The 27,549-nt window shown below is 41.1% G+C and overlaps 3 protein-coding genes across 3 annotated transcripts; 2 read left to right on the forward strand and 1 right to left on the reverse strand.

The window, feature by feature from the left end:
* Nucleotides 1-1,202: 1,202 nt before the first annotated feature.
* On the reverse strand, nt 1,203-14,404 carry mfn1b (mitofusin 1b). The gene is made up of 18 exons (XM_079157780.1): nt 14,276-14,404; nt 13,661-13,818; nt 13,327-13,462; nt 12,596-12,758; nt 11,022-11,146; nt 10,710-10,818; nt 9,465-9,572; nt 9,208-9,361; nt 8,923-8,990; nt 6,989-7,110; nt 6,602-6,728; nt 6,257-6,361; nt 6,075-6,177; nt 4,883-5,109; nt 4,588-4,761; nt 4,149-4,345; nt 2,987-3,121; nt 1,203-2,258 (listed from the first exon to the last, which is right to left on the reverse strand). The coding sequence occupies exons 2-18, from the start codon at nt 13,806-13,808 to the stop codon at nt 2,189-2,191; spliced, it is 2,271 nt and encodes a 756-aa protein (XP_079013906.1). The 5' UTR covers nt 13,809-13,818; nt 14,276-14,404; the 3' UTR covers nt 1,203-2,188.
* Nucleotides 14,405-16,632: 2,228 nt separating this feature from the next.
* plaat1 (phospholipase A and acyltransferase 1) lies at nt 16,633-18,861 on the forward strand (the record flags this gene model as incomplete). The annotated part of the gene is made up of 4 exons (XM_079158271.1): nt 16,633-16,659; nt 16,910-17,060; nt 17,723-17,991; nt 18,760-18,861. The coding sequence occupies 4 exons, from the start codon at nt 16,633-16,635 to the stop codon at nt 18,859-18,861; spliced, it is 549 nt and encodes a 182-aa protein (XP_079014397.1).
* An 873-nt stretch (nt 18,862-19,734) lies between these two features.
* On the forward strand, nt 19,735-26,851 carry ftsj3 (FtsJ RNA 2'-O-methyltransferase 3). The gene is made up of 21 exons (XM_079158060.1): nt 19,735-19,874; nt 20,043-20,148; nt 20,656-20,702; nt 20,895-20,974; nt 21,191-21,290; nt 21,437-21,631; nt 21,716-21,831; nt 22,013-22,117; nt 22,347-22,447; nt 22,563-22,649; nt 22,759-22,908; nt 23,207-23,342; nt 23,608-23,801; nt 23,949-24,066; nt 24,204-24,285; nt 24,424-24,574; nt 24,660-24,757; nt 24,940-25,042; nt 25,573-25,756; nt 25,978-26,072; nt 26,208-26,851. Exons 1-21 carry the CDS (start codon nt 19,808-19,810, stop codon nt 26,476-26,478), a joined length of 2,586 nt encoding a protein of 861 aa, XP_079014186.1. The 5' UTR covers nt 19,735-19,807; the 3' UTR covers nt 26,479-26,851.
* The last annotated feature ends 698 nt before the right edge of the window (nt 26,852-27,549 follow it).

The raw sequence follows: 27,549 nt of genomic DNA on the forward strand, positions 1-27,549 counted from the left end.
AATAATTTTTATAGTCTTTTTCACACCAGACCTTTTTTTTGTATTTGTACAGTGGCTTGGTGATACTGATACGTTGCCATGAGTTATTGTAACCAATAAAAAGCTTCTAACCAAGAATACAAATCCTCAATGAATTCCTTTTAAAAATTATAGACTGTCTAAAAGACTATGTACAGTATTTTCCCGTTTATAGAAATGAGTTTAAATACGTTTAATTCAGGAACAAACCAGAACCGTTTTAGGAGAGAATGGACACCGACTTTCATAAGAGGACCAAAATAGACAAAAACTGTCTGTGCAGTTGCTACAAATTCTGCTTTTGTTATGTTATTATTTAAACTTAACTTTGTCTTTTGAATAGTCCGCTCTGGACAAATTACACAGGCTCATTTTGACAGCTAAGTTCATTGTCTTAAATGTTTAGAAAGGGACAACAACTCAAAAGCTAACATTTGGTATTTGTCTTTGGGCCAAAAGCTGAACTGTATTTATATTTTAGTATTAAATATCCACCTCTGTTCAATTTTAATATTTCTAAGAGGTGGAACAAGTGTAATGCTCTGCCAATGAGTCAACTTGCATCCATCCTGACCAAACTGTAATTTTATCCTATTAGGCATTAGTGTGAAATTGTCATAATTAGCATTTGAACTCAAGTTATGGCCCAAAAAGTGTTTTGTGAGGTCACAGTGATCTTTGTCCACCATTTTCTAATTAGTTCACCCTCGAGTCCAAGGAGACATTTGTGCCACTCATTCTTAACGAGAATGGGATGGACAGTCCGAAAACATATCGTCAACGGCACAGAGGCACAAACGGAGAAAAAAAGTTAATAAAAAGGAAAACGAATGCAGTAACAATCATTGGCTGCAGCTGTTAGAATTGCAGCAGCTGTTACTTTCTTCGCCTGTCGGTGGCAACATGTACATGACTATTTGCGGGGCTGCTGGACACAATTATCTGACGCAGAATTGTGTGTATACTTGAGGTCAAACGAACAAAGTGCATTTTCTTCCTCATAACAAATTTGCAAAGCAGTTTAAAAAAAACAATTCGAAACAGTGCATCAATTACATCCATGTTTTTGCAGACGTGGTGCTTGTGCACAATATGAACCAAGCATGGACACAGGGTGCCAATAGTGGTTGTGAACTCCACGGGGTGAAAGTCTTTCAAATAAACGCACAAAAAGTCCTTTTTTAGATCGTGGCAGATTTAATACAATCAGGCAAATCTGGAGGTATTTCAACACGCATTCAAGAAAAAAAAAAAGAAGACAGTTGCGGACTGGTGTAATTGTCATTTTAAGTTTAAAGGTTATAAATAAAGTAGAATATTATAAAATATGAGGTTTTCCAAAGCTTTTGATCTATACAGTTTGGATGGTTAGAAAATAGAACATGAAACAACAGTATGTGAAAGACATGCTTTCCCTTTCTACTCGAATGATTCCTCTCTGTCAACTAACTTTAACTAGGTCCTTCAAATTAAAGAAAAAATGTTCTCTTTTGTTATTAAATATATTTATTTTTTGTTGCTAACACAACAGATCATGTGCCCGAAAATATGCATGTACAGTCTTACAGACACTCAAACTTCATTTGCTTCACAAAAGTTAGTCAAAAAAGGCATATTCACAGTTAGAAGCACATTAGTGTCAAAATATAGCACCCGACCGGCAGCCTCCCCGCCGACCGAGATTCTAATAACACCTTGTGGAGCGTCTCTGCACATAATGAGTCCACGTTTCTGTTTTACAGGCAGCTTTGTTTGACAGTTGGTTCACTGCAGTTTCTCGAGCACCTGAAACGCCTAATTGGCAGTGGAGGTGGAGGAGGAGGAGGAGGGGGGCTTCACTCTTCGGTCCATTAAGAGTGAAATTACTGATCAATTTCTTTTTCTTGATTAATTAATTGTCTACAAAATGTCCCAAAAAAAAGACATGTTGTCTATTTACAATTTTACAAATGGCACTCAAAAAAAAAAAAAAAAGGACCAAATCTTCACACTCGAGAAGCTGCAGACATTTGGTATTCTTGTCTAACCTTTCATATTATCAAAACATCTATAGATTTCTTTGAATCGATTCATCTGTCCACACAGAACACTGTGGTGTAGTTTAGGAGGTGAGGCTGAGGAACGATTGGCTCGACAAGAACCAAACTGGGGAGCGCTGAAGAAGAGCAGCTCACTGCTGAGGCTGCAGGTACTGGTTTGTGAACTCCTCCAACTGTTTCTCCAGGGCTGTCGCTTTATGTCTGCAGAGGAAACGGACACACGTTACATTTGGACCAACGTCATCCAAACCACTTGTACACTAAAATGTAATGTAATTCTCACTGTTAAACTGTTTGCAGTCATATATAAATCAAGACTGAATATCTGACTGTTGTGCCAAACATTTGATGCCCAAACCTTTCAAGAACAGGAAATAGAAAAGAAACTGTTAATGAAATCCCTGTTTAAAGAACTAATTTGCCTTTTTCCACCAAATATGTATGTTTGATGTATTGTGACACAACTATGTACACTTTTATACATATCAGTACTCTAATTCAAAGCAAGCTCTAAAAAAAAAAAAAAAAAAAAAAAAAAAAAAAGTACAGAAAAGCAGTTTCAATAAAACAAATTATTTATATTTCCTTTCTGTGTTAAATGTTCTGGTTGTTTTTCCCCAAACGAGAGTACAAAAAAAAGCTGAAAAACTGCTCAGCCAGTGGCCGCATCATCAGGTTTGCGAACAAATATAATTTTGTGCACAGGAGCCGCATCCTGTGACAATTATTTATGACAAAATCAGTTTAAATTAAACTGTCAATCTGTGTACTGCCTGCAGGATTGTGCAGCAAGCTTAAGTTTAAAAAAAAAAAACCCCACCAATTTCTTCTTCAGGTCCCCCAGACTAGACCTTCCCAAAAAGTCAACTACTGGCCCCTCCCCCTCCCCCCTTCATGTTGCCCCCAATGAGAGAGGAGCCGGCACTGACCGCAGGCTCTTGGAGTGGCTCTGGACGGTCTCCAGCTGATCTATCGCAGTTGTCAGTTGGCGGATTTCAGCCTCGAGCTCTTTCTGCGTCTCGTCCACCTGCTGACAGAGCCGCGCAAAGGTCGCCGCCATCTCCCTGGAAACACAGAGGGCACAGGATTGCAGTGCTTATTTATTTAGCCCTGCTACAGGGGGGGGGGGGGGGAGATGAGGTCTGTTTGTGTGTGTGCGCATATTAGGAACATTACAGCAAGTAAGGTTTTGTCAGTAGGTTAAATAACACTGACAGAACATTGAGGAATGGTGCAAAGTAGTGGCGTCAACGGTCAGTGAGGTTAACCGTTAACCATAAGACCAGTTACGCATGTTAGTCTGTAGGTTAATTTAAAATGGGTGCCGATTTTAACAAATTCGACAGGACGCACCGTGGACAGCGTGTGAGTATTGAACAATGAGTATTGATTCAATTCAGAATCGATGAGTAATGTCACCGGCTCTTCCGATCTGCCTTTATAGAGACCACGATTGGCCGCTAACGAGCAGTGGCCGATCGATGGGAGCACCCTAAACGATGACCTGATCAAAATACGGCTAGATGTAATAAAATAAAAAGGCAATTTATGACATAAACATTAACATTTCAGCACCTCTACATGGATAGCACTTCAAAAAGCTGCACCTAAGTCAATGGACCGCCAGACTTAAAAGGAGCGCGCCTCTTGTACTTGTACTGTAACCGAAACCGACACGTCTGAACCGACATCTCTAGTGCAGAGAAATGAGCACCTAATGTCAGCATGAACGTTGTTAATGTGCTGAATGTTAAAGACTTAATCCACTGGGCATTATTGCAAATGGTTTAATGTTAAAGTGTTTCAGGGTGGATTTCACATCAAAAATGTATTGGAAAGAAAAACAAACTATTCAACACATTACGATGAAGTGCGTGAGTTTAAGACAGCACAACCTTGAATGCTGTAGTGATGAAAATGAATGAAAATCTCTGTACAAATTAATACTAGAATAGACTGAAAGAACTGCCTGAAAATCATCTTAAATTGGACCACTGCTACCATCTTAAAAAAACAAAACTCTTTCATGTACTGCTCTGTCTAGTTTGTTCTACTATGAAATCACAGAAATGATGCTGTATCAGGACTTACTGTTGGACCTGGTGGCTGCAGTTCGCACTAGTAAAGCTGACTATGAGCTGCAGCTTCTCTGTTGCGTAGTCCACAAACTGGCGCTTCAGAGAGCGCTCCTTTGCCTTCGTGGTCCAGGTGAGTCTCTCGTACAGGTACAGCAAGCCGTACAGTGAGCCCGACAGAGCTATCAGCCTCCAGCCGACCGTTCTCCACACCTTAGAGAAATGAATACATAAACAAGCAGAAGCTGGGTTAGCTGCCTTATAATTAGACCGGCCTTTCTATTCAGTGCAATGTCATAAAACAAAGGAGTTCCACTCATGAAACTAACTAAGTTACTTATTTTGTTGCCATAACCTACAGCAGACAGTTTCCTGCAACCTGAAGCTGGCTATAACTGTATGTGTTCATCTACCACAGATGTTAACATGCAAGACCAATTTTGGAAACAACATACCACTCCTCCAACGATGAGGACGCTCATTGAGGTGCGGGAGGTGAGGGATGCCACATTGGTTGCAACGGCTACCATCAAGTCCTGTTGGCTCATGACGGCCGTCTCGTTGTTGGGCGGCGCCGTCATGGACGGGGGTCCTGAGGAGGGCGTGAGGGCCAGCACTGGTCGAGAGGCCTGAGTAATGACAGCGGAGTTTTTAAAAATCGGACTTTCGTAAATGTATATTTTGTGTTTATGTGAACGAAGCATTATTGTCAGAAGTTAATCCAACGACAGAACCAGCTCTGGCTTGTACCTGGAAGTTCTGGTCCACCAGTTGCAGCGCTCTCTGCGCGTTGACAGATCCCAGGAAGCGGTGGACTAACACTGTCCAGCCCAACGAAAACTGGAACTCAATGTTTTCCTGGAAGTCATTGCAAAGTGTGGCGCAGTTTAGGTCGTAACTCAGGTCAAACTTCCTGCTAGGCACCAGCATGTGGACCTGGCTCTGGGCCGAAGAGGGAAGCAGAGGGAGCATGCTCTCTGGAGAGAGAGAGAGAAAGAAAACATGTATGAGAATACAATCGAAACAGACAGAAATACTCAGCAGTCATGGGATCATTTGTGGCTTAGTTTGTATTTAAAACCTGCACTGATGCTTGAAATATACACCCACGTTAAGGGTCTATTCTTCCAAATAAGTACTTTAACAGTTTGTGCAAGTACATTTTACAGCTAATAATAACTATTTGGGTAGAAGGAGGCAGAAAATAGCAACACATGATGACAAAAACACATTTTATCATTGTAGTCTTTAAAGCAAAAAAAAGATTACATTCAATTTGAATATGCTGGTTTCCTTAATCTCTCCTGAGGGGAACAATAAGTCACACCACAATGTCATAACAGCACCTGAGTCCTTTTCATCAGAGGGCACATTAACACCTTTTCAACGTCACTGAGCACAGCTTGCATGCGTGCCTGTCACAGTGACGCACTTGTAGCATAATGGGGCATGGGATGATGGCATTCAGCGAGGAGGGTAAATTTAGCAGGGGGCTGGGCGCTGCAGACCATAGCAGCCGAGTGCCCAAAAGGTTTTGACTAAGTTTAGCAACACTCTAAATGAGTGATTGAGTGAAAAAACAAACAATGGAGGACTAGAAATCTGGGCTGATGTCATTTTCTATAAAATGATTTAATTCCCTGGCCTTTAACGCAAGGAAAGGTTCAGATAATCCTTTTCCACAACCAGCCGTTCATCTTAGCTTTCAATCTTCGGTATTCTTCCGTCTTTTTTTGTTTTGTGTTATTATTGTTTTATTAATTTTAGCCAACCTTTAGGTTCAGCAGAACTATTCACTCCTGATGGGTAAACCTAAGCGCTACAGGCTGAGGCCAAAGCTTGCGCTGAACAGATTTGTTGAGATAACTGAGACACGGACAATGCGATATCACTACAAAGGGGATCTCATTATTCTGTCCAGTCATGTTTACAGTGTAATTACCCATCATGTATCTCTGAGAGGACTGGACAGAAGCGTTGACGGCGTTGGAGCAGCGGAAGGCCAGGTTCTTGCCCATCCCCTCCTCCACGTGAGACAGCAGCTCCTGCAAACAGAACAGGAGTCAGTCAGTCATTTCCAAGGATAGGTGCAGTCACAAATAATTCATTTGTGCCACCACTTACAGACTTGTAGATCTTGAGGACGTGCGACGAGGGGTGAAAGTCACAGTGGAACTCATCAACGATCACGTGGAGACGGCAGATCTCCTCTCCCATGGCGCAGGATACCTGGATGAAACGCATCCAGAGTTATCGGTCGGCTACAGCACAGGAGCAGGCAGCACATCAGATCTCAAGCTGGTGCATTAAACAGCATATATTGGTCTTTTCTGATGGACATCTACAATAACCTACTACTAGATTTGCTGTTTTTATAGTCTTCTATGAAGATTAATTAAGTTTCACACATACATACATACATACAAAACCCCAACATTCAAAAGCTCTTCCACCAGTTGTCGTCATTACCTTAGACTCCACGTCCTCACTGATGGCCTTGATCTTCTTCTTTATTTCATTAATAAGCAAGTTGAGCTGATTCTTGACAAACTCCAGCCGGTCCATCTGATACTCTCTGTCTTCCAGAGCCGCCACTCTGAGGTCCCACCCCACCAAACAGGAAATAAAGTCACAAATGCAAACTAGCAGCTGAACGCTTTTTGCTGTCAAAGAGCAACACAGTAGAAAGTAGCATTTTTAAGAAAACCCCTGATATTTTACTGGATAATTTATCCCTCTATTATTAAACAAAATGCCATTCAAATCATGTTCCCTGAACATATTTACTTAGTTTCATAGAGTAATGTCCAGCAATCCATTCCCACTAAAAGACTATGTACGTAACAAGATACTCACCTCTTCTCTGCCGCCTCAATGTTGATGGCGTCCATGATGTTCTGGACCTTTTCTGTGATCAGCTTGGCCCTGATAGTGTGCTGCTCAAACTTTGTTTTCACTGCTGACTGCGAGATACACTCCTGCGAGGCCATAACACACGAGTTACTGTGACAGCTATAGGGGCTGCTGCTGGATAGGGCGCATGAACTAGCACGCTACCAGGGACGAACAGAAGGCAAGATAGACACCTGCTGCTTTAACTTAAGAGAAGACAAGAACACAGGTGTGACAATGACAGCAGCAGTGTGTCTACCTCGTGTCCCACAGCCCATTGCAAGGTCACAGTAATGTGTTGGTAAAGCCACAGGGAAATTATAAAAACATATCAACTGTATACAATCAAGAATGACAACAAAAAACGGGAACATGTAAAAGTAGGAATATTGTGTCATTTGGGGATAAATTATTTGTGAGAATTCCCTCTTTAATCCACTGTAGGTCACACAAAACATGCAGATTATATCTAAAGCGCTATTGTTTGTTATTTCACTTATAGTGATAATCCTTATGATTTATTCATTCAAAACCATTTTTTGAGCTTTCAATCATTCAATGTGTTTACATTCAGTTATCATCTCTCTATAAAGTAGTTTTAATTGTTAGTGGCGGAGTCCACCATTCCCTTCATATACAAGTGGAGTTTACAGGAGGCTGGCATGTAATCCAGTGTGATTTTATCTCATTAACAGGCTCATCCTTTACTGTTCACTCTCAGAATGGTGTATCAGAGCTGCACTCAACTGGCAAAATCCGTGGGGCTCTTATTATGAAAGAGCCACAGGAAACAATATGTATTTGTTACAGACAGGCTGCACACCTTTAATCCTCAGGAAGGTAACATCCTGTTGATGTGTGGAAAACGACTTGATGCATGTGCAGCCAGAAATCAGATCCCAGTTGCTCTGATTATCGACCAATTTAGATATTAAAAACAACACAAGTTTGTACGACAGTTGCTGTTGTATTTCTGGCAAAGGAGCTGCTCAACAAGTGCTTGGGACATGTTGAAACTGCACTTTCGGATTATAGATTTAATCCAATGATAATTTCCCCCCAGGATGGACACAATTAAATTCCTTATAGTTGAAATGAAAACACAGAAAACTCAACAAACAAAGTTAAAAACAGAACAAAATCAAAGGGGAACAAAAACAAACGGATGTCCTCGCCTAAGTGAATCTAGACTTCAGCAATGAAGACGCAGGTTGATGGAGAAGGCACAGTGATTGGTCTAGAAGGCACCGGAGCCGCCAGCTTCATGGCGAATGACTGGTGGCGAAACCTAAACACTCGTTCCAGGTTCGAGTAGTTGAGTGCTCAGGTTTTTTACTGTCAGTAGAAGAACTTTGGTTGCGTCTTTGTTTTATTCAATATCTTTCTCCATGCAGTAATATTAAACACATGCAAGCACGAACACACAGACACACGCACGCATTTTCACCAGGCAACTGAATTTCTCAGAATAAAGTACGCTCTGGTTCAGCGTCTGATATAACCAGCCACTGCTGGTCTGAATGAATGAAGAAAATAGCCTCACTTCTCAGAATAGTGACGATCCCCTTCTCTCCCCAGCAGAAGGCTTAGCAGTTCATGATACACCAACTGCAGTGTTTATGAACTTAATCAGCATCCGTGCTGTTTTTTGGCTCGACACCGCGTTCCTCTCAGAGGCATAACTGTTGACTTTATGGTAGCACATATACCCGTGTCTAATTACAAATATGCCAAAATCACTGCTCTATATTCATCTAACTCTGTCTGTTGGGTTCAGACAAGAAATAGATTTCGCTCTGAGAAGTGGGAATACAATTATTGAAAGATATTGAGAGGACACACATACACACACACACACACACACACACACACACACACACACACATACACACACACACCTCAAACCTCCTCTCAAAGCATTGGAACTCCTTCAGTCTCTCCTGGAAGCCCTCAGCCAGGGCTCCACCTGTTAGATGAAATGATCACAGACACATTATACATCAGGTATATAATAAATACATAACTGTTTATTTGATTTGGATCATTTTTATTATTGTAATCACTGTTTTCATTATTGCTGGTCATTTGCAACATGAATGGAGTTTAGTGATATCAAACATAAGGATATGCACAGTTTCTCCATCCTCCAGAATTACAGCATCCGCTAAAATGCGACGCCTCACCTGCTTCGGGCATGCCCTGAGCACGTTGCATGCGGGAGTTGAGCACCTCTTTGGCAGAGACGAAGAAAATGCGGTTGGGTGCCTGATCGCGGTCCACAACCTTCAGCTCCTCCACCAGGAAGTTCACACAACGGTCTGTGTGCTGCTTCCTCACCTGAAAAAAAAGAACACATTTTATTTTTTAAACAAAACAAAATAAAAATCAATTTTCCAAATGTTTGATTCTGACATGACACTGAAACAAACGGTTGACTCACGTCCTCCATGTACTCTGGTTCGTTTGCTGAGGCATCCCAGCGGTTGTTGAGGATGAAGATGTTGGGCTTCGACAGACGTTCGTTGACTTTGTGGAAAAAGTGCTTTTCCTAGATGGCAGAAGGGAGAAGGGAGAGGGGGAAGAGTTGCTCAAATCAGTGAAAACTAAATCCTTTTTCTCTGTTCCCTCTCAAACAAACATTTCATTTTCCAGAAAGCCCCATTCTAGATCAAAATGTGCGTTAGTTTTGACACAATAAAATTGAAAGGACCCGTAATTTATTTGATGTACATCCAATATCTGTCTCTATCTCGAAACACACAGACATTTATTTGTGAATCATTTTAATGACACTAAGGATATTACAGAAATAAAATCAGCTGAAATTGGACGCCGATTCAATTAAATCATGTGGGCATTATAGCAGAGGTTTAAGTTTAAACTTACGGGTTGAATCAGTCAAAATGAATATTTCGCCATGAATATTATATATGTATCCAAAACACTACCCATGGAAATGACAACCCAACAGTTCATGGAATGGGACAAACTCAGACAAAAGTAAACAGGATATGGACAGAGAAAAGCAAGCTTTAAATATAAAACCTTACAAGATGGAAGAACGGGGCTCTCGTGCTTACTAGAGTAGTTATATGCATCCCAGTGAAGGCCGGGAAAAGCCTCTTATTACTTTGCACACCACAACAGCAAAGTAGTTTGGCAACATCCCAGCCACAAATCAGGCTCTCAATGACGCTCACGTGTCGCCGCTATTTAACTATCTGACATTATTTACATAAAGCCTGGGATTTATTTCCATTGGATAGCACAGAGGGGAATGTGTGCTTGCGTTCCCTTTAAGAGCTATCCGGCAGGGTTAAGCTCTGTGATTGACCGTGTGCAGCATCACATTGCATGAATGCCTGAGCAGACAGAAACAAGAGTGGGGCCTGTGTGGCTGGACACAAACATAGGCAGCCATATTCTCCACTCCGTAATCCACATTGGCCCTTTAAGTACACATAAGGGACTGACATAACTGAAAACTTGACCAAGTGGTCAAATTACTGTACTCTCATCACCTTGAGTGGACACAGAAAGACATTTTAAAGAAACTATAAAGTGATAATGGGCTATGGAAACAAAAATGGAAATGCCCACAAGAGTTCACAGTTAATAAACTAAATCAGTCCTTTGCTCAATCGTCGAATGAGTAATGCAGAGTAGATTGATAAGGCCTTCTTACCGTGTTCATAAGGGTGGATTCAGAGTTGGCCACCAGCACAAAGACATCAGCATCCAGGCAAAATTTGTCAATCCAGCTGTCCAGTTGTGATGTGACATCTGTCCCTGGGCTAAGCGAGCGGAAGAGAGGTCAAATGCATGACATCTACAAAATATGTGAAGTAATTGGTCCATTTGAGCATGATTTGTTTCCCCCCCACACACACACACACACCTTACTGACTTCATCTGTGTGACTCCAACTCTTTAATGTCCTTGATTCTATCAGATTGATATTTATGAATTTCCAGATCTGATTAACGGATCGCGTTACCTGTCCACAAGCACCAGGTCGTCTCGAAGCAGAGCGCACTTGGTCTTCGGCCAAAACACACGGACGAGACAGCCGGCGTCCAGACTCTCGTCCATGTGGAGCGCGTGAGCCAGCTGGTTTACAGTCTGCAGAGGAGATGTAAATAGACCGACGTTATGGTTGTTGATGTAATAACCTCCATCTAATGTATATTCTAGTTGTGCTACGTTATGAATAGAAGAATACCACTATTACGATAACATGGGAGAAAATCTGAGCACAAGGTTGTTTCTTTAATCACTTTTTAAAGTTTGTTCTTTTAGGTTTTACAGCGTTGAAAAGGAAGACTTCCGTACTTCTAAGGTGTATGGTGCATTATCCAGGTAATTGTTTAACTTTTTAAACAGGAAGGTATAATTTACAGTATTATACAGTGGAATGTTATTAGGTAGCTTTTATTAGGCTAACAGGATTCCTATACTATGAACTACCACTAAGCTTACCTTAACATTAAAAGCTATTAAAGATAATTTCACTGGAAACACATTCATTTCTGACCCTGTAGACAGTACCATCTAAAAGCACTAGACAGATTAAAACTGATTACATTATATTACAGTAATTTATCAGACGTTTTTATCCAAAGCGACTTACAATTCAGATTCTTCCGTACGCACGGCTACGGGAGCAATTTTGGGGTTAAGTGTCTTGCTCAAGGACACATCGACATGCGACTAGCAGAGCCGAGGATCGAACCACTGATCCTCTGATTGAACCACCGATCCTCTGATTAAAAGACGGCCCTGCTCTCCACTTAGCCACAGTCGCCCACACCGCTTAATATTTTTGAACTCACGTCCACTTCATTCAGTTCACGGAGGCTGTGGCTTTCGTTTCAGACACCTGACACCAGCGTAAATATTCTGCATACCTGTGTCTATATTCCCATGGCTGTAGGTTCAGGTAGCATGTGCTCCATTTACACATGTTGGGTTTAGGTAAGTCAACACGAGACAACCGCCAAATGGAAACATTATTCAACACTATTCATCTTTTCTACGGTAAAACTACAGCCATAAAAATCTAAATATTTCCGTTTTATCTATTATTTGCTTTTAGTACTTTAATATTTTATTACCGTTGAGACCTGCCCTTCACATGACTGTATCACAAACTTGAAATTGGCATTTCATGAATACATTTGATTAAACTACTGCTTATAAAACTATTTTATACCACTTGTAGAAGGATCAGGACAAAGATGTGAGCTTGGCTCTGCTATCAGGGTGAAGATTAAACCATGAATCAGAATGTATCCTCAACCGTGTGAGTACAACAACTCTTCCACAACAACAGTAAAAGACCTAATCAACAATATATATTATATATATATATACCAGATTCTGGTTTGTGCAAAACACAGACTGTATACGAGGAACACCGTGTTCCCAATTACTCTAGCAAAAGTACAACGAGGTTCTCAATAGCTGAGAACAACAAAAATGTGTAAATATACAGTATGAATGGGATACAGACCAGTGCTCCTAAAAGACTAATTAAAGCCCAAGCAAAACGTTTATTAAAATAACCTTTACCTTGATGCTCTTCTCCTCATCAGAGCCCTCCGTCTTGAGGTAGGCCTTGTCCTCATCAGTGCCCTCGACACTAAGAAAGCAGTTGGTGGTGTGGCCAATCCCGCTGGGCAGCACGCGGTCCCTCAGCATGGCGTTGACCACTGTGCTTTTACCATTACTGGTCCTAAAAATCAAAACAGTCAGTGACTGCATTTGGAGGCAAATCATTTGCTCATTACTCTCAAAATGAAAGTAAAGTCCTCGGGTGTTACAGACATCCTACTTCACTTCAAATGTTAATGCGACACAAATATGCGGCTACTAATGGTTCAAACTGCATGGATAACCTGGCTTCACCTGTGACAGGTAGTGTTTTCAATGTAAGGTGGTTCAAGACACCGTGAATTGTCGTTGTTGAATCAAGCAGGAGAAATGTTTTTTCCAGTGACACACCCTTCCTATTGTGTTTCGGAATTGAAGGCGTTTATTTGCATCTGCGCAGAGCACAACACGGTTCTATCAACATCCAGTTTGAACTCAATTATGAACAAAGTTAAAGAACATAAGAGTGAAAGCAAAACCGATACCTGATTAATTTGGGAAAGGACTAGTTTAACTTGCACAGTCTTCAACATCACAATAGTTGTGTCTGTAAATGTTGCTTTTATGGAAAAGACTGTTTGAGAATCACATCAGAAAGGCGGCAAAGACAATATTCTTAAAATTCAGTTGTGTGTGTAGCTGTTATTTACCTGCCAAAAAAGGCCACTTTCATGTGTCTGCGCGCCAGCACCTCCTTAATGACGACCAGTTTGTCAGCATATGCCTGAATCTCCACCTTTTGATCTTGACTCGCAATGTTCTCCAGAGCTTTATTCCCACAGGTCTCTGTCCAAAACACACAGACGAACAACACCTACTTCATATAACATTCAGACAGAGCTGACCGACAGATGATAAAGAATTGTGTTAATGTGATAACTCCAAGCATGAAATTACTTTTCTGTTAGTAGTATTACAATCCTTGTTCACTACGAACTACTATAGCTGTCTGACAAATGGGAACAGATAAGAAAATGCTCTCACCTTCCACGAACTCTGAAGTCTCTTTCACATAGTTCAGCAGTTGTTCAAACACATCGCCTATCTTCTTCTTGGCCACAACAAAGCGCTTCAGAGGGGAGAACTCCCCGTGAGCTGAATCTGACCGTCTGAGGTGAGGCGCTGCAGCCATGGTGTTCGATCTGAACAACGAGAGGGCACACGCAGTCATATCAGTGGACGTGAACAATGTTGGTCAACAACATGACTGTTAGTACAGAGGTTAGATCATACTGCATGGTTTTAGGTCTGTGATCATATTACAGTTGTTACATTACACGTTAAGTTAACTGTTACACTGCAGGTTAAATAACACAATGTTAAGTTATGCAACGGTCAGTGAAGCCACTGTAGAAGTTAACAGTGATCTCGTGCAACTTCGATACACATGACACATGACAATAGCATGCAATGACTATATATGTTTGACTTTTCTTAACCTACTTATGATTCATATTTTAAATTATTGTGATAAACGAGCGGGCGCGTGCTGGGAGCCAAGCAAGCTAACGTTAACGGAGTATGCTAGCTAACGTTACAAGCGGCAATGCGGTAGTAGATTAGCGTTAGCACAGGTAGATAATTGTATTATTTCCTTACCACAGTCTTAACACAGCCAGTGTCCTCTTCACATAACACAACAGTGTGGATACACAGCGTCAGCGGAGATAATCCCTTTCCCTTGGTGAAAGATTACTTGCTGTCAGCCTGGCTAACCTTCTGTTTGTATGCGGTAATGACAAGCTAGTCGTAGAAGGAGACAGGCTACCGGAAACAAACTTCAAAATAAAAGCACAGTTGACTCGAGTTGCTGCATAACAGACCTAAGGTTATGTCACCAAGGCTAGCTAACCTTAGCCAGTTGGGCTGACTGAGAGCCGTTTAAAGAGATATTAGACGGCTCTGTGTTAATTCTATATATTGTTTGTGGTTGTTCATTTGAGATATTTCTAAACATTATTTTCCACATAATCTGTTCAATAAATGATCCCCTTTAACTGACATACTGTATTTTTTTTGTCCTTCCTACTATGTTGAAATGTACTGCCTGGAGCTTGACGCAGCTTCCAGCTGCAGTAGCCAATCAACGTGCAGAGAATGCGCCTGACCCCTGAGATCCACTTTACTGTAGCAAGACTCAAGTACGCTGAGGGTATAATTTATTATACACAGGACATGGAGCATGGAAAGTAGTGTCAGAAACGATAGTTTATATCGCAATAACACATATAATAGCTGTTAATCTTTTTTTTTTAAAGCAGAAGAAAAGAAAGGAAAGAGAGAGTTTCCTACAACATTTTACATGTTTTTCACTTGGAATATCTGATTTTCAGCCCCAGTATCAACACAATATCACCAAACTGGTACACTGGTCCATCCACACTACAGTTTGCTGTCCCCCTATCCATCTATCTGTTTACCCATTTGCCACATTATAAGTAACACAAGGGAATATATGAACATACACATGGGCTGCTACCCTATGTCACCTCTACAAGCAAAGAGATCAGCCAGCATTTAAATTAAATCAGTCATGCCTGTGTTGCCTTTGCAAATCCACAATAACTCTTGTTCAGGAGAGTAGTGTGTCTACTTGTGAATGGGACAATGGCAGGGAGGAAGCGCCTCCCTGTGTGTAAATGTGTGTGTGTGTGTGTGTGTGTGTGTGTGTGTGTGTGTGTGTGTGTGTGTGTGTGTGTGTGTGTGTGTGTGTGTGTGTGTGTGTGTGTGTGTGTGTGGGTGACCTTAGCAACTGTGGCAAACTGTCATCAGTCAGAGCAACGGACACTGAAATACCTCCACCAGGACCTCCAGCGTCTAGTTGGGCTTTTGGATATTTGACAACCTTTTATCATCTCGGAAACTTGGAATCGATCTCTTTCTGTTTTTCTTTTCCTGCTGGATTTGTCTTTTTTTGGTTATGTGCGGATTGATGATGGAAAATTAAAATGGTGAGGAAGAAAAAGCTGCTGGTGTTTGAGTAAGTATTACTCCTGTATGCACTTGTTCTGAAATTACTTGTTTGAAATGTTTGAGCATCTGGCATGAATTCAAAACTATCACTTTCATAAAGCTATAACATCACAGGAAGGGACTTTAAAGGTATCTATGGCACTTCATTTTCATACTTTGTTTCATATCTCTACAGAATGTTTTGTATATAAAGTAGCAATGGATGTTAGAGCGTTACTACAATAATGTGTTACAAAATAATTACATAACGTCCGTACAGAGATGTATTGTGTGTTTTTATGTTAGAGTTTTAGTTTTGACAAATTAACATGAGGCGTTTTTTTCAGCGAGGCTCTAGCATCATACATTAATGATGAGATGGATATACTAATTGCTCTCCTGGGCAGATATTGATTTCATCGCATCCATGTGTAATTTTGATCCAAACTAAACTCTTCTCTCTGTGGAATTAACAGACAATCTAGATATTTCACTTATTATCTCAGGCGATCCAAGGTAGTCATTACAAAACAAACAACAAAACTACAAGAACTTTGACATTAGGGTAATATATGTGATACAAAATCAAATTGTTATGGGTGATTATTTCTATGTGAAATAACCTGGGCTAAACTATTTTTCTGTCAGCTTCCCCATTGTGTCGATGCTATTGTGGCAGCACAGGTGACAAAAGAGCTTATGTATGTATTGTCTGTGTGTGTGTGTGTGTGTGTGTGTGTGTGTGTGTGTGTGTGTGTGTGTGTGTGTGTGTGCGTGTGTGTGTGTGTGTATAGATTCCATTTGCATTGTACCATCCTATCTAGCATTCTCTTTGAAGAATTCTAATTCAAGAATTCAAATTCTATGAATTCTTAAATTCATAGAATTTACTTATTTTGCCTTTGAACTCTTGAGTGATCTGTTGTTGGGTTAAAAATAGTTTTGTGGTTTGTTTCTACCTGTGTTTTCTTTTCCTTATAGAATTTGTGGAAGCATGATGTGGGATGGATAAACAACAACAAAACACAACTGTAAGTTGACTGAAAGAATGTTATTATGACCACAAAATTAACAGTGTGTGTTTTTGCGATGGCCGGATGTGGATATGTAATAATAAAGTATGAAGGACCTTTGCTGACTCAGTTTAAGACCAAATTCATTTTTCAAAATAGACACTTAAAGACAACTGAAAGCTGTGCATAGCTTTCATGACAGTAATCAATATGTGAAGTAGTTGCTGCATCATACTGTGTCTTCTTGTGTCTCTCACTTTGTGTGCAGATGGCCTCTAATGACCCCGACCTTCCTGACCCCTCTGGTGACCCCTCTGGTGACCCCCAGCCTGGTGACCTCATTGAGATCTTTAGACCGGCCTATCAGCACTGGGCTCTCTACCTGGGAGATGGTTACATCATCAACTTAACTCCTGTTGGTCAGTAGGAAATGAGATGTGTGCAACCGCTGAGCTAACTTTAAGAAAAAAAAGTGATTACTCAGACAACATTGGTTGATTTTGACACACTTTAACTGGATGACGCTAAAATCGTAAGAAAAGTGTAGTGTTTTGAATGACGGACTTTTAATGTATTTTTACATTGTGCTATTATGACTTTTATGTAAATACTAAATACGTCTTCCACCAATTTGACTTGGTTTAGAGTGCCTGGAAACTTGGGTATTATTGTAGAATATGAAATATTTGTGACTAATCAAGCAACAAACAAAGTTGAAGTTTAAAAGCATCCTTAGTTGTGATGTAAGAGTTTTACACTCTGAAACACATTAGCCTGACAGCTGTCTCTATATTCGGAATAGTTCAGCTTTGCATAGGACTTGTGGCTGTTTTTGTACTAAGTGGATCTCCCCTGTCTTTCTCACGACAGTTTTGATGAAATGATACACGATGATGATACATTTTGTCTCTGTGACCAGGATCCTAAATGCCTTTGGGATCAGTTTGTGTTGTGCATCCCTACATCAGCTGTCTTTCTATTTTTCCTAAACCTGCGAGACTCCAGGTCTAAGATCCTACAATGTTCACTTCTGGTAGATACGTACATGTGATCACACTGAGGCTCTGCTCCTCCTATCCAGATGAGAACCAGGCAGCCGCCATGTCCAGTGTGAAGTCCGTCTTTAGTAGGAAGGCAGTGGTGCGCATGCAGCTGCTGAAGGAGGTGGTGGGCAGCGACTCGTACCGTGTCAACAACAAGTACGACCACAACCACACACCCCTGCCCGTCTCTGAAATCATTCAGCGAGCGCAAGTCCTCATTGGCCAGGAGGTGTCCTATGACCTGCTGGGGAGCAACTGCGAGCACTTTGTTACCCTTCTGCGCTACGGGGAAGGGGTATCCGAGCAGGTCTCTCACTGTTTGTTTTGTTTCCATCTTTTGTGCCATCAGGGTAAAATACTAGCTTTTCACTCAACATAGGCTGCCACAGTGACTGGTGACATGTCACCACAGTCATAGTTTGACTTGTATTTATATATCTTTTAAAGAGAACAGGGCATTTAAAAGACTAAAGATTTCTTTCAAGTAAACATTACCATAAAATAATTTACTTTATAATGGCCTGTGCTACTTTCTTAACTCCAGACTATTTCTGTGTGTATATTTCAATTCTGTGATTGTGGATGCCAGATTGTGTAATATAAAGGGACACTATTTTACTTTTACTTTCACCTGGAGTAGATTCCTTCCATTTTAGTACCTAGTTTGGCAAAACTAGATAAACGCTCTCCTAAACACAATCAGTGAGCCTGTCTGGACTAGGTGGATTTAGGAACAGGTTTGGAGTTGTTAAAGTTAGTGCTACAGTCTGGATGGATATTAAAAGAATACTCCACCTAAAATTAATGTTTTCAATGTCAGTCACCCCCACAACCTTGAAAAGTATTCTTCATAGAGCAGCTGTGGTGAGGCTGACTTAATTAAATTATATTAATTAAAGTTTCCAATGGTTTCGTGACCAGATTTTAGGTGGAAAAATTATCAAAACATTTATATAAACCTCTCAAAAAACTTTGCTGTTCATTCCTGAGTATGTTGCAAACAAAATGTTCAAGCACAGTCCTTGTTATTAAATATATTTAAGACCACGTCCTCTTGTCCCCCTTGTCTCCTCAGGCTACACGGGCTATTGGGGCCATCAGTTTGGTGACGGCAGCAGCCAGTGCCTTCTCTGTCCTGGGACTGATCAACACGCGATCCAGAAACAGGCCTTTCTGACAGCTGTGTTCTTCACTGATGGGTGTTGTCTCCCAACATTCATGCGGCTGTGATTGAAAATAAATCAAATCCAAATAAATAATTGACAAAAATGCAAATGATTGTGTTACTTTTTCAGAAACTGGCCTCATATAGTCAACACCATTTGATTTGAATGGTGTTTGTTGGTCAAATATTAATAAAGTTGAAGCTTGGAATGTGAAATTTGTGAAAGGAGGAGATCACAGAGGAGATCACCAAAAAACCTAAATCTATTCACCATCACTATTATATTGGGGGATTTAGTAGTTGAAGTATCACATGTAGTCTATCTAAAAACATTCACAAATACAAATATATGTACAGTATATATTATTAAAATATCGGCATGGCTAGATACCACTGGGTAAGAGAAAGTAGGCCAGTGTTGTTTTTGTGATTTAGATGAAGTTGCCCTTAACTGCATCATCATGCATCATTTAGCGCTTTCTTAACTGTTGTTACTGGAGGGTGGTTTAAATACTGCAATGAATCATATTTTTTAGGACTTTACATGTTTGGTATGGAAAAACTGAATCAGAAAAGTCGTAGCATTCAGTGATGTGTGGTGGACTAAAAAGTACACTTTTAGTGGAAAGCTTCTCTAAATTAAATGATTGAACTGAAGCACAGTAACGTAGTAACTGCATTTTACTTCTAACCATTTGATGTCGTCTGTTTATTTATTATACGGCTCTGCTCTGCGGTACAGACAGCAGGTGTCGCAACGTCCCGTAAACCACAGGGAAACTAATCAGAAGAAGAAGAAGAAGAAGAAGAAGAAGAAGAAGAAGAAACAACGTCACGTGCCGTGTGACGTTGAATGTATGCGTCGAGAAATTCGCACGTGTTGTTTTCGTGGACGTTTGACTCAAGTGTGGTTTTTCCGTGTCAGAGTATAGCGTAAAAAAAACCCACATCGAGAAAGATGGGGAAGAAACTCAAAGTAGGAAAAGCCAGGAAGGATAAATTTTACCATTTGGCTAAAGAAACAGGTAGAGTACCACTCTTTTAAAAGATTGCACGCTTGAGACAGTTAAGGAGTAGATCTTTAGCATTATTAGCAGGATTGCTAGCTAACTCACCAACGCTACATAACGATGTGCCGGATGAGGATTTCAGAGACTCAGCTGTCTGGTAACATTATGTTTTATCTTTTTCAGGTTATCGCTCTCGTTCATCCTTCAAGCTCATCCAGCTCAACCGTAAATTTCAGTTTCTACAGAAAGCCAGAGCTTTGATCGACCTGTGTGCTGCTCCTGGTGGATGGTGAGCTTCTATCTAGATGCTAATTAAAGTTATCTGTACCTGAGCAACACGCCCAGGGCTAAAATCAGGGGTGCCCAAACTGTATAGAGACAGAGGGCCAAACATGTAATCTAATTTGAGTACACTGGTTCATTCTATCCTGTCAAACATGTATAGACATTCAGAAAAGCTCATCTGTAATGAACTTTTGTCTATATATAATTAGTAGTTCAACCCTCCAATATTAATTTAGAGTTGTTCATTGTGTAATTACAAATGTCCTCTTTGGACAGTTGGACTAAGCTCAACAAGAGCCCTCCCAACAATGACACAAATATCTTTGACGATACAGCATGCTGCCTTATAATGGAAACAGATGTTCCCATTTTAGGATTTCCCAGAGGAATGTAATGAGTGTTGATGTCCTGTGTATTTGTATGCTCTGCCCAGTAAGACAGATGAGTGAAATGTATGTTGTGGAATATAATTAGCACAATAACAAACTCGTGAATCAAAATCGTCTTGCAGGTTGCAGGTGGCGTCCAAGTTTATGCCTGTGTCAAGTCTCATTATTGGTGAGTGTGATGTCATCAATATGATTAACTGGTAATACATCGTTCTGCCTCTGCTTAGGCTTTGCGATTCAGTTGTTTTGACAAGTCTTTAATTGTTGGTTTGGAAAACTCTTTTTTTCAGTTGCAATCTAATATTGATTACTTGGGATATTGTGAGAAGTTTATTTTTTTAAAAATATTTCTTCCTGTCAGGTGTTGACTTGGTGCCCATCAGGCCCATCCCCAATGTGGTGGCGCTGCAAGAAGACATCACCAGTGACAAATGCAGACAGGTGAGGCAGCTGCTGCTGCAGAGTTCAGCACGTCACGGACGTCAGTCCTGGCTGCGGTTCTGCATACACTATTATACGAGGAATAACTAATGTAGTCCTGCAAAAAAAATGTGACGCCCTAGACGCAGATGGTTCCGTCATGGCATTAAACACCTGCACTGTAGGAAAGCTTCAACGTGGATTTGTTAAGTGAGATACTTTCTATCTCGTATACAGGCCATACGAAAGGAACTGCAGACATGGAAGGTCGACGTTGTGTTAAATGATGGAGCCCCGAATGTGGGAGCCAACTGGCAACATGATGCCTTCACACAAGGTAGGTGCCACAAGTTTCAAGAAATTTCCAGTCACACATCTTCATAAGTCAGGATTTACAGATGCAGTTATAGTTCTGATTCAAATACACGTACCACACGTACCTAATGTCTCAAAATCTCCCTTTGTTCCCTACTTCACCTTCAGCTCATTTGACCCTCATGGCCGCGAAGTTGGCCTGTGACTTTCTGACCAAAGGTGGCACTTTTGTCACCAAGGTCTTCCGCTCCAAAGACTATCAGCCACTGCTCTGGATCTTCCAGCAGTTCTTCAAGAAGGTGCAGGCCACCAAGCCGCAGGCGTCTAGGAATGAATCCGCCGAGATCTTTGTCGTCTGTCAGGGTCAGTGGCAGCTAGAAAGAAGAAATTCTTCTACACTTCCACAGTAACATCTGAACTAAATTAAATGTATCTTTTCCTTACCAGGTTTTCTTGCCCCAGACAAAGTCGACAGTAGGTTTTTTGACCCCAAACATGCGTTCAAAGAGGTGGAGGTGCAGGCCAAAACTGTGAAGGAGCTGATTCCCGTCAAGAAGCCAAAGGCATGTACCCTGTATGAGATGGTGGAATACTGGATGATCATAGTTTAACAGATCCTTTCAATCAACTTGTTAAGAACAACAAGACTGACTTACCCATGATTTCCTGTAGTGTCCTGAATAGTAACATATTACTAGCCATATTGCATTCTTTACTAACTACGCTGCTGCTCTTTTGTTACAGGCGGAGGGATACAAAGATGGTGATCTCACACTCCACTACAGTTTCACAGTGATGTCCTTTCTGAAAGCAGACAATGCCATAGACTTCCTGGACAAAGCCAGTGAGGTGAGATATCTGTATTTCTTTAACTTGTCAATGAGTGATGCTGGAAGTCCACACCTTTTCTGCCATTTCATAGAAAATCTTGTTTTATATACTGTAAATTGCAGCTGTAGGGGAAGGATATAATATTAATTATCCTGGACTCGTTATTTGGATTTACAGTCCACAGAAAGATCAAGCTAAGTAACAGCGCTCCTGTTTTTTTAATTTTCCCTCTGTCTTCTTCACTCAGATCACCTTTGACAACCCAGACCTGGAGTGTCACCCGGCCACCAGTGATGAGATAAAGGAGTGTTGTCGTGACATCAAAGTCTTGGGCCGCAAAGAGCTCCGGTAAGTCAGTTTTTTATTGCAGTTCTTTTTCCCAGAGAAATAAAAGAGATGAGTATAAATGAGTCAATCATGCATGTGGTTTATGTTCTTCTTTCCTCCATCCTCACACCTGCAGCATGCTGCTGACCTGGAGGTCCAAGCTGAGGAAGTTCCTTGCCAAAAAACTGAAGGGGGAGGCCAAACCACGTGACCCAGAGATCAAGTAAAGTCTTTGCAGCATATTTACAAAAAGCCAATGGAATATTTTCACATCTTTGCCAGAATGTGTCGTGTCAGATTAATAAAACAAATCCTATTTGCTTTGTTTTTAGCTTAAGTTCTGATGAAGAAAAGGAGGATTTAGAGGAAGAACCAGACAAAAAGAAAAAGAAGGAGGGAGAAGAAGAAGAGGAGGACGACGAGGAAGCGATGGAGAAGAAACTGGCAGAAATGAAAGCTGAGGAGGTGGCTGAGCTCAAACGGTACGACACAACATTGTTCAGGAATACTATTTTGTTTCTATAAGGATTTAATTTTCTCTGTAATCTTCTGCGACTATCTGTTGTAGTACTAAGTTGCAACAGACATCACGGGCTGGTTTGTGAAGAAAAAGATTCCAAACTATTACTGAATGAACCGGCAGCCCTTTAATAGACTTCTTATCATCTTGTTAACCTCTTGCGTTCGATGTGGTTTTAGTGGAAAAATAAGAAACTGGAACATGTGATTTTTAAGATTTCTTTAGAAAACAGAGTTTGTATAACTGTCATGCTCCAACAGGAAGAAGAGGAAGCTGCTGAAGGAGCGGAGGAAGCTGAGGGAGAGGGTGGAGCTGAAGATGGACCTGCCTGGAGTCTCCATAGCAGATTCCCACGACTCATCCATGTTCTCCCTCAGCGCCATAAAGAAGAAATCGGTGAAGACAACACACACACACGCGCAATGATGCAAACCTCCCCCTTGGGTTGTGTTGGCAAAATCTTTTCATGTAATCTTAATTGTGTTTGGTGATTTACGTTTGCATCAGATTGCAGTTTTGGTGCAGATATTGTCGGCCCATCTCTAATGTCTCCTGCCAAAAGATTTGAGTGGTTGTGGAGACAAGTAAATAAAGATTCAGTCCCCATAACCTATTGTTCCAAATGCTAATTTGATGCCACTTGCTACTTTCTCTCCATCAGGCCCTGGCTGATTTATCCAAAGGGGACATGCAGCTGGCAGAGGCCCTGGTAGATGACGATGACGACCTCCACCTGTCTGACGAAGAGGATGACGACGCGGATAAAATGTCCCTGGCCTCTGATTTAGATGACGACGAACTGGAAGAGGTGGAGCATAAACAGAAAGAGCTGGAGATGAAGGCTCAAAAGAAGAAGTAAGTGAAGTAATTTAGCATGAAAGTCAGTCGATGTTTTGAAATGATGTCCTGCTTTCACAGTAAAAAGACAAAGGGCATACTATCAATAATGAATTGTTCTCTTATTTAGTTTTTGCTTATTTGTGTCTGTGGTTTTTTTTTCAGAGTAAAGTTCGCTGAAGAAGAAGAGGAGGAAGATGAAGGGCAGGATAGTGGCTTGCTGGTGGAACTGGAGGGAAAGGATGAGAAGAAGGAACGAGAGACCAACCTGTGGTTCAGCAAGGTTCGTCCATTTGTGCTCCCCTAATATATGTATACATAGTATACAACGTAATATAGTGTATCATGTTGTATCATGTTCTGAGTTAATATCTCTTTGTGATCTGTGACCGTTGACGCTGCCATCCTATTGCTTTGTAGGGCATATTCTCTGAGATCGGCCTGGAAGGAGATGCAGAGAGTGAACTCCAACAGACCGAGTTTCTTCAGAACAAAAAAATCAGTAATAGTCTCCCCTGTTTCTCAGTCATTTATTCACACATGCTCGTCAGAATATGGTCATAAATTGAGTATAGAACATCGGTAGCTCTCCTAAATCTGGGCCTGACAAAATGACAGTTTTGATCTAATTTTAAAAAAGGTAAAAAGAGGAAAGCTGAGGAGCAGGAGGAAGAAGAGGAGGTAAAGGAGGAAGAGAATGATGCTCCGCCAGAGGAGGATAAGGCGGTACCTTCAAAGACAGCTGAGGAGGGAAGTGACAGCGACTCCGATGACAGCAGCGATGATGAGAAGTAAAACGTCATTTACTGTGTTTTTACTATTGTCAACTAAACAAATATGCAAATAAATAATGAAGTATGTTGCTGCTTGTTCCAGGGAGATTACCAAGATGAAGCAGGCCACTGAAGGGGCTGGTGGGATGCCAAAAGAGGCCAATGGCCGTGACTTCCAGGTTGTTCCTGTAGAAAGCACCAGTGAGTATATGAAACATTAATATTTCAGGTGTTAAGCTGGCGATCTCCAACTTGCCCACATGCAAAACAAGGTTACATAAGTTACCAAGATGAATAAATACATGTATAATAAATGCAGCCAGTAAAAGTTGTCCAGCTTCATGTTTTTGTGTAACTTTGTTTGTGGTTTCTGTGCTCTTCAGGTAAGAGAGCCAGGATCCTGGATGCAGAGGGCCTGGCCCTGGGCTGTCAGATTGCCACGTCTAAGAAGAGAACCAGGGACCTGATGGACGGCTCCTTTCACAGGTGTGTGTGTGTGTTTCAGTGACTGCGGATATACATGCATTTGTAATGATGCATGCATAGAAAAAAAGCAGCATTTGCCCACCATTTTCACACCACTGTCACTTATCAGTTAGCTTCATTCCAGATGGCCAAGTCATCTAAATATTTGCGTATTGGAATGATCAAATGAGAGGAAGATGAAAAATGAGAAGAGCCTCATGTGTGTGTCCTTTTGACTTTACTCATTTGCTTGCTTTCCTCACTTCAGTTTCTTTTCTTGTGCACTGATTTTGCATAAGATGAACGGGCCACAGAGGCTCGCCGACATCCATAAATGAGTGTGCCGGGGCCTTTATTAGAGTCGAGTGCCACGGAAATGTAGGGAAGACAATAAGAGAAATGTAGAATAACACCAGACTTATTTGAAAATAATGTGATTCTCCTTACTAGTAAAATCTGTGACCAGGTGCCACATGCATTAACCACGCAGTGTTTTTATCAGCCTTCAATTTACACACATTATCTGATTTTATGATTGTATGCTCCTGCAGGTTTGCTAGCTCCGAGGAGCAGTGGGAGGTACCGGAGTGGTTCCTGGACGACGAACGGAAACACCGGAAGAAGCCGGTGCCAGTCACCAAAGAGATGGTGGAGGAGTTCAAACAGAAATGGAAGGAGATCGATGCCAGACCCATCAAAAAAGTTGCTGAGGCCAAGGCCAGGAAGAAGAGGAGGGTAAGATCAGTGAAAAGTACAGTGGTGCAACAGTGGATGAAAAAAGTTGAAGCTGCCAAAAAACAGATCAGACATAAAGCTCGATCATGATTGAAATCATTACAGGGCCTAGATCAGTTTCAAGATGGAAAAAAAACACCCAAAACCTTTTAAGTTATGGGAACTTCAGGCACATTATTTCTGTAGATCTTAATTTGTTAGTTTCTCCGTGACGTTTCCAGATGCTGAAGAAGATGGATCAAGCCAAGAAGAAAGCCGAAGCAGTGGTCGACACAGTGGACATCTCTGAGAGGGAGAAAAATGCTCAGCTGAGGAGGTAAGGCATCACATCTGAAGGGTTGGAGCTGCGCCTCCAAAGGAAATGATGACTCCATGAAACTAAATGCATTGCGTCAGACAGGACAATTGTCTTTTCAATCATTTTGTCTCCTTTTTTTCCCCATTCTGTTAGTATCTACAAGAAAGCAGGCCTGGGGAAGGAGAAGAGAGAAGTGACATATGTTGTGTCCAAGAAGGGAGGTGGCAAGAAGGTGAGGCGGCCCGCCGGCATTAAGGGAACCTTCAAAGTGGTGGACGGTCGCATGAAGAAAGACATGCGGGGGATGCAGAGGAAAGAGCAAAGCGCTAAAGGGGGCAAAGGAAAAGGTGGCAAAGGAAGAGGAGGACCAGCAAAGGGTGGCAGAGGAGGGATGAAGGGTGGTAAAGGGCGAAAAGGAAAATAAATTGAAAGCCGTAGTGCTCTCACAGTCTTGCCTTTCTCACTATTAAACACTGCCTGGCCTCATGTTGCAGGTCAGCATTTATGGAGCTTCGTGAGCTACGATGCCTCCCACAGGCTCCATCATGTACAGGGGCTAAAATGACTTGTCATTCACATGATGCCCTCCTTTTAGCATTTTTTGCTGAGGTTCCTGAAGCTCCTTGAGATATGTTCTGTGGTATTTAAAGGCTGGTGTTCGGGCATGTCTTTCTAAAGATGTAGATCATTTGTCTTGAACTCTGTGAATGAAGTGGTTTCACTGAACAGCTTAACTGTAAATGTCAGAATCTCAAGTAAAACCTAGTAAACGGGTTAAGAAATGTTGCTATTAATGTAAATATTCTATACACATTTTTGCAATAAAAATTGTTGAATCTTTTAATTTAGCGTTTCCTGTGATTTTGTGCTGGTAGTGGCTCATCAGGATGAGCAAAGTGACAGCAATTCTAAACTATAGAAGTTGCATTAGTCATTTGGAAAAGAAGACAGTATGAGACTCTTGCACTTGGGAGCTCCCCTGTGTGATCAAGTTTAAGTGTGGTCTATGTTCAGTGTCCAGATGCAGCAGCTACAACAGATTTGATACGGCGGAAATGAGTCTTCCATGTGTTCTATACTTAGTAGGGCTGTCCTCGACCAAAACTAATTATGTCGTATGATTTTGTCGACTAATCGATTAGTTAACTTAATTGTCATACCTGTAAAACAAGTTTCTCCAAAGGGAATCATACAAAAGCACCACTTAAAATGACAAAAAGTAATTCAGCATGAAAATAGCATTAAAAACAACTAATGGCCTAAAGAACCTTCAGTAGGGGCAGCCCTACTTTGTAGTTTTACAATTTGCTCATCTTGTGTTTTTGAGGCTATGAAACACTGACGGTAAAAGCTCACAGTTCAACTGGCTGTCAATTATGTATCTGTTCTCTGCTGTTTTGTATTTTCTTTTACTGCATTTATTTGAGAGCTGTACGCTGTATAACCTGTCATATTGGGAAATTCTGAAAATGTATGTCATTTGAACTGATTTTGC

This window comes from Pholis gunnellus (assembly GCF_910591455.1).
Source record: "Pholis gunnellus genome assembly, chromosome: 4".
Taxonomy (NCBI): Eukaryota; Metazoa; Chordata; class Actinopteri; order Perciformes; family Pholidae; genus Pholis; species Pholis gunnellus.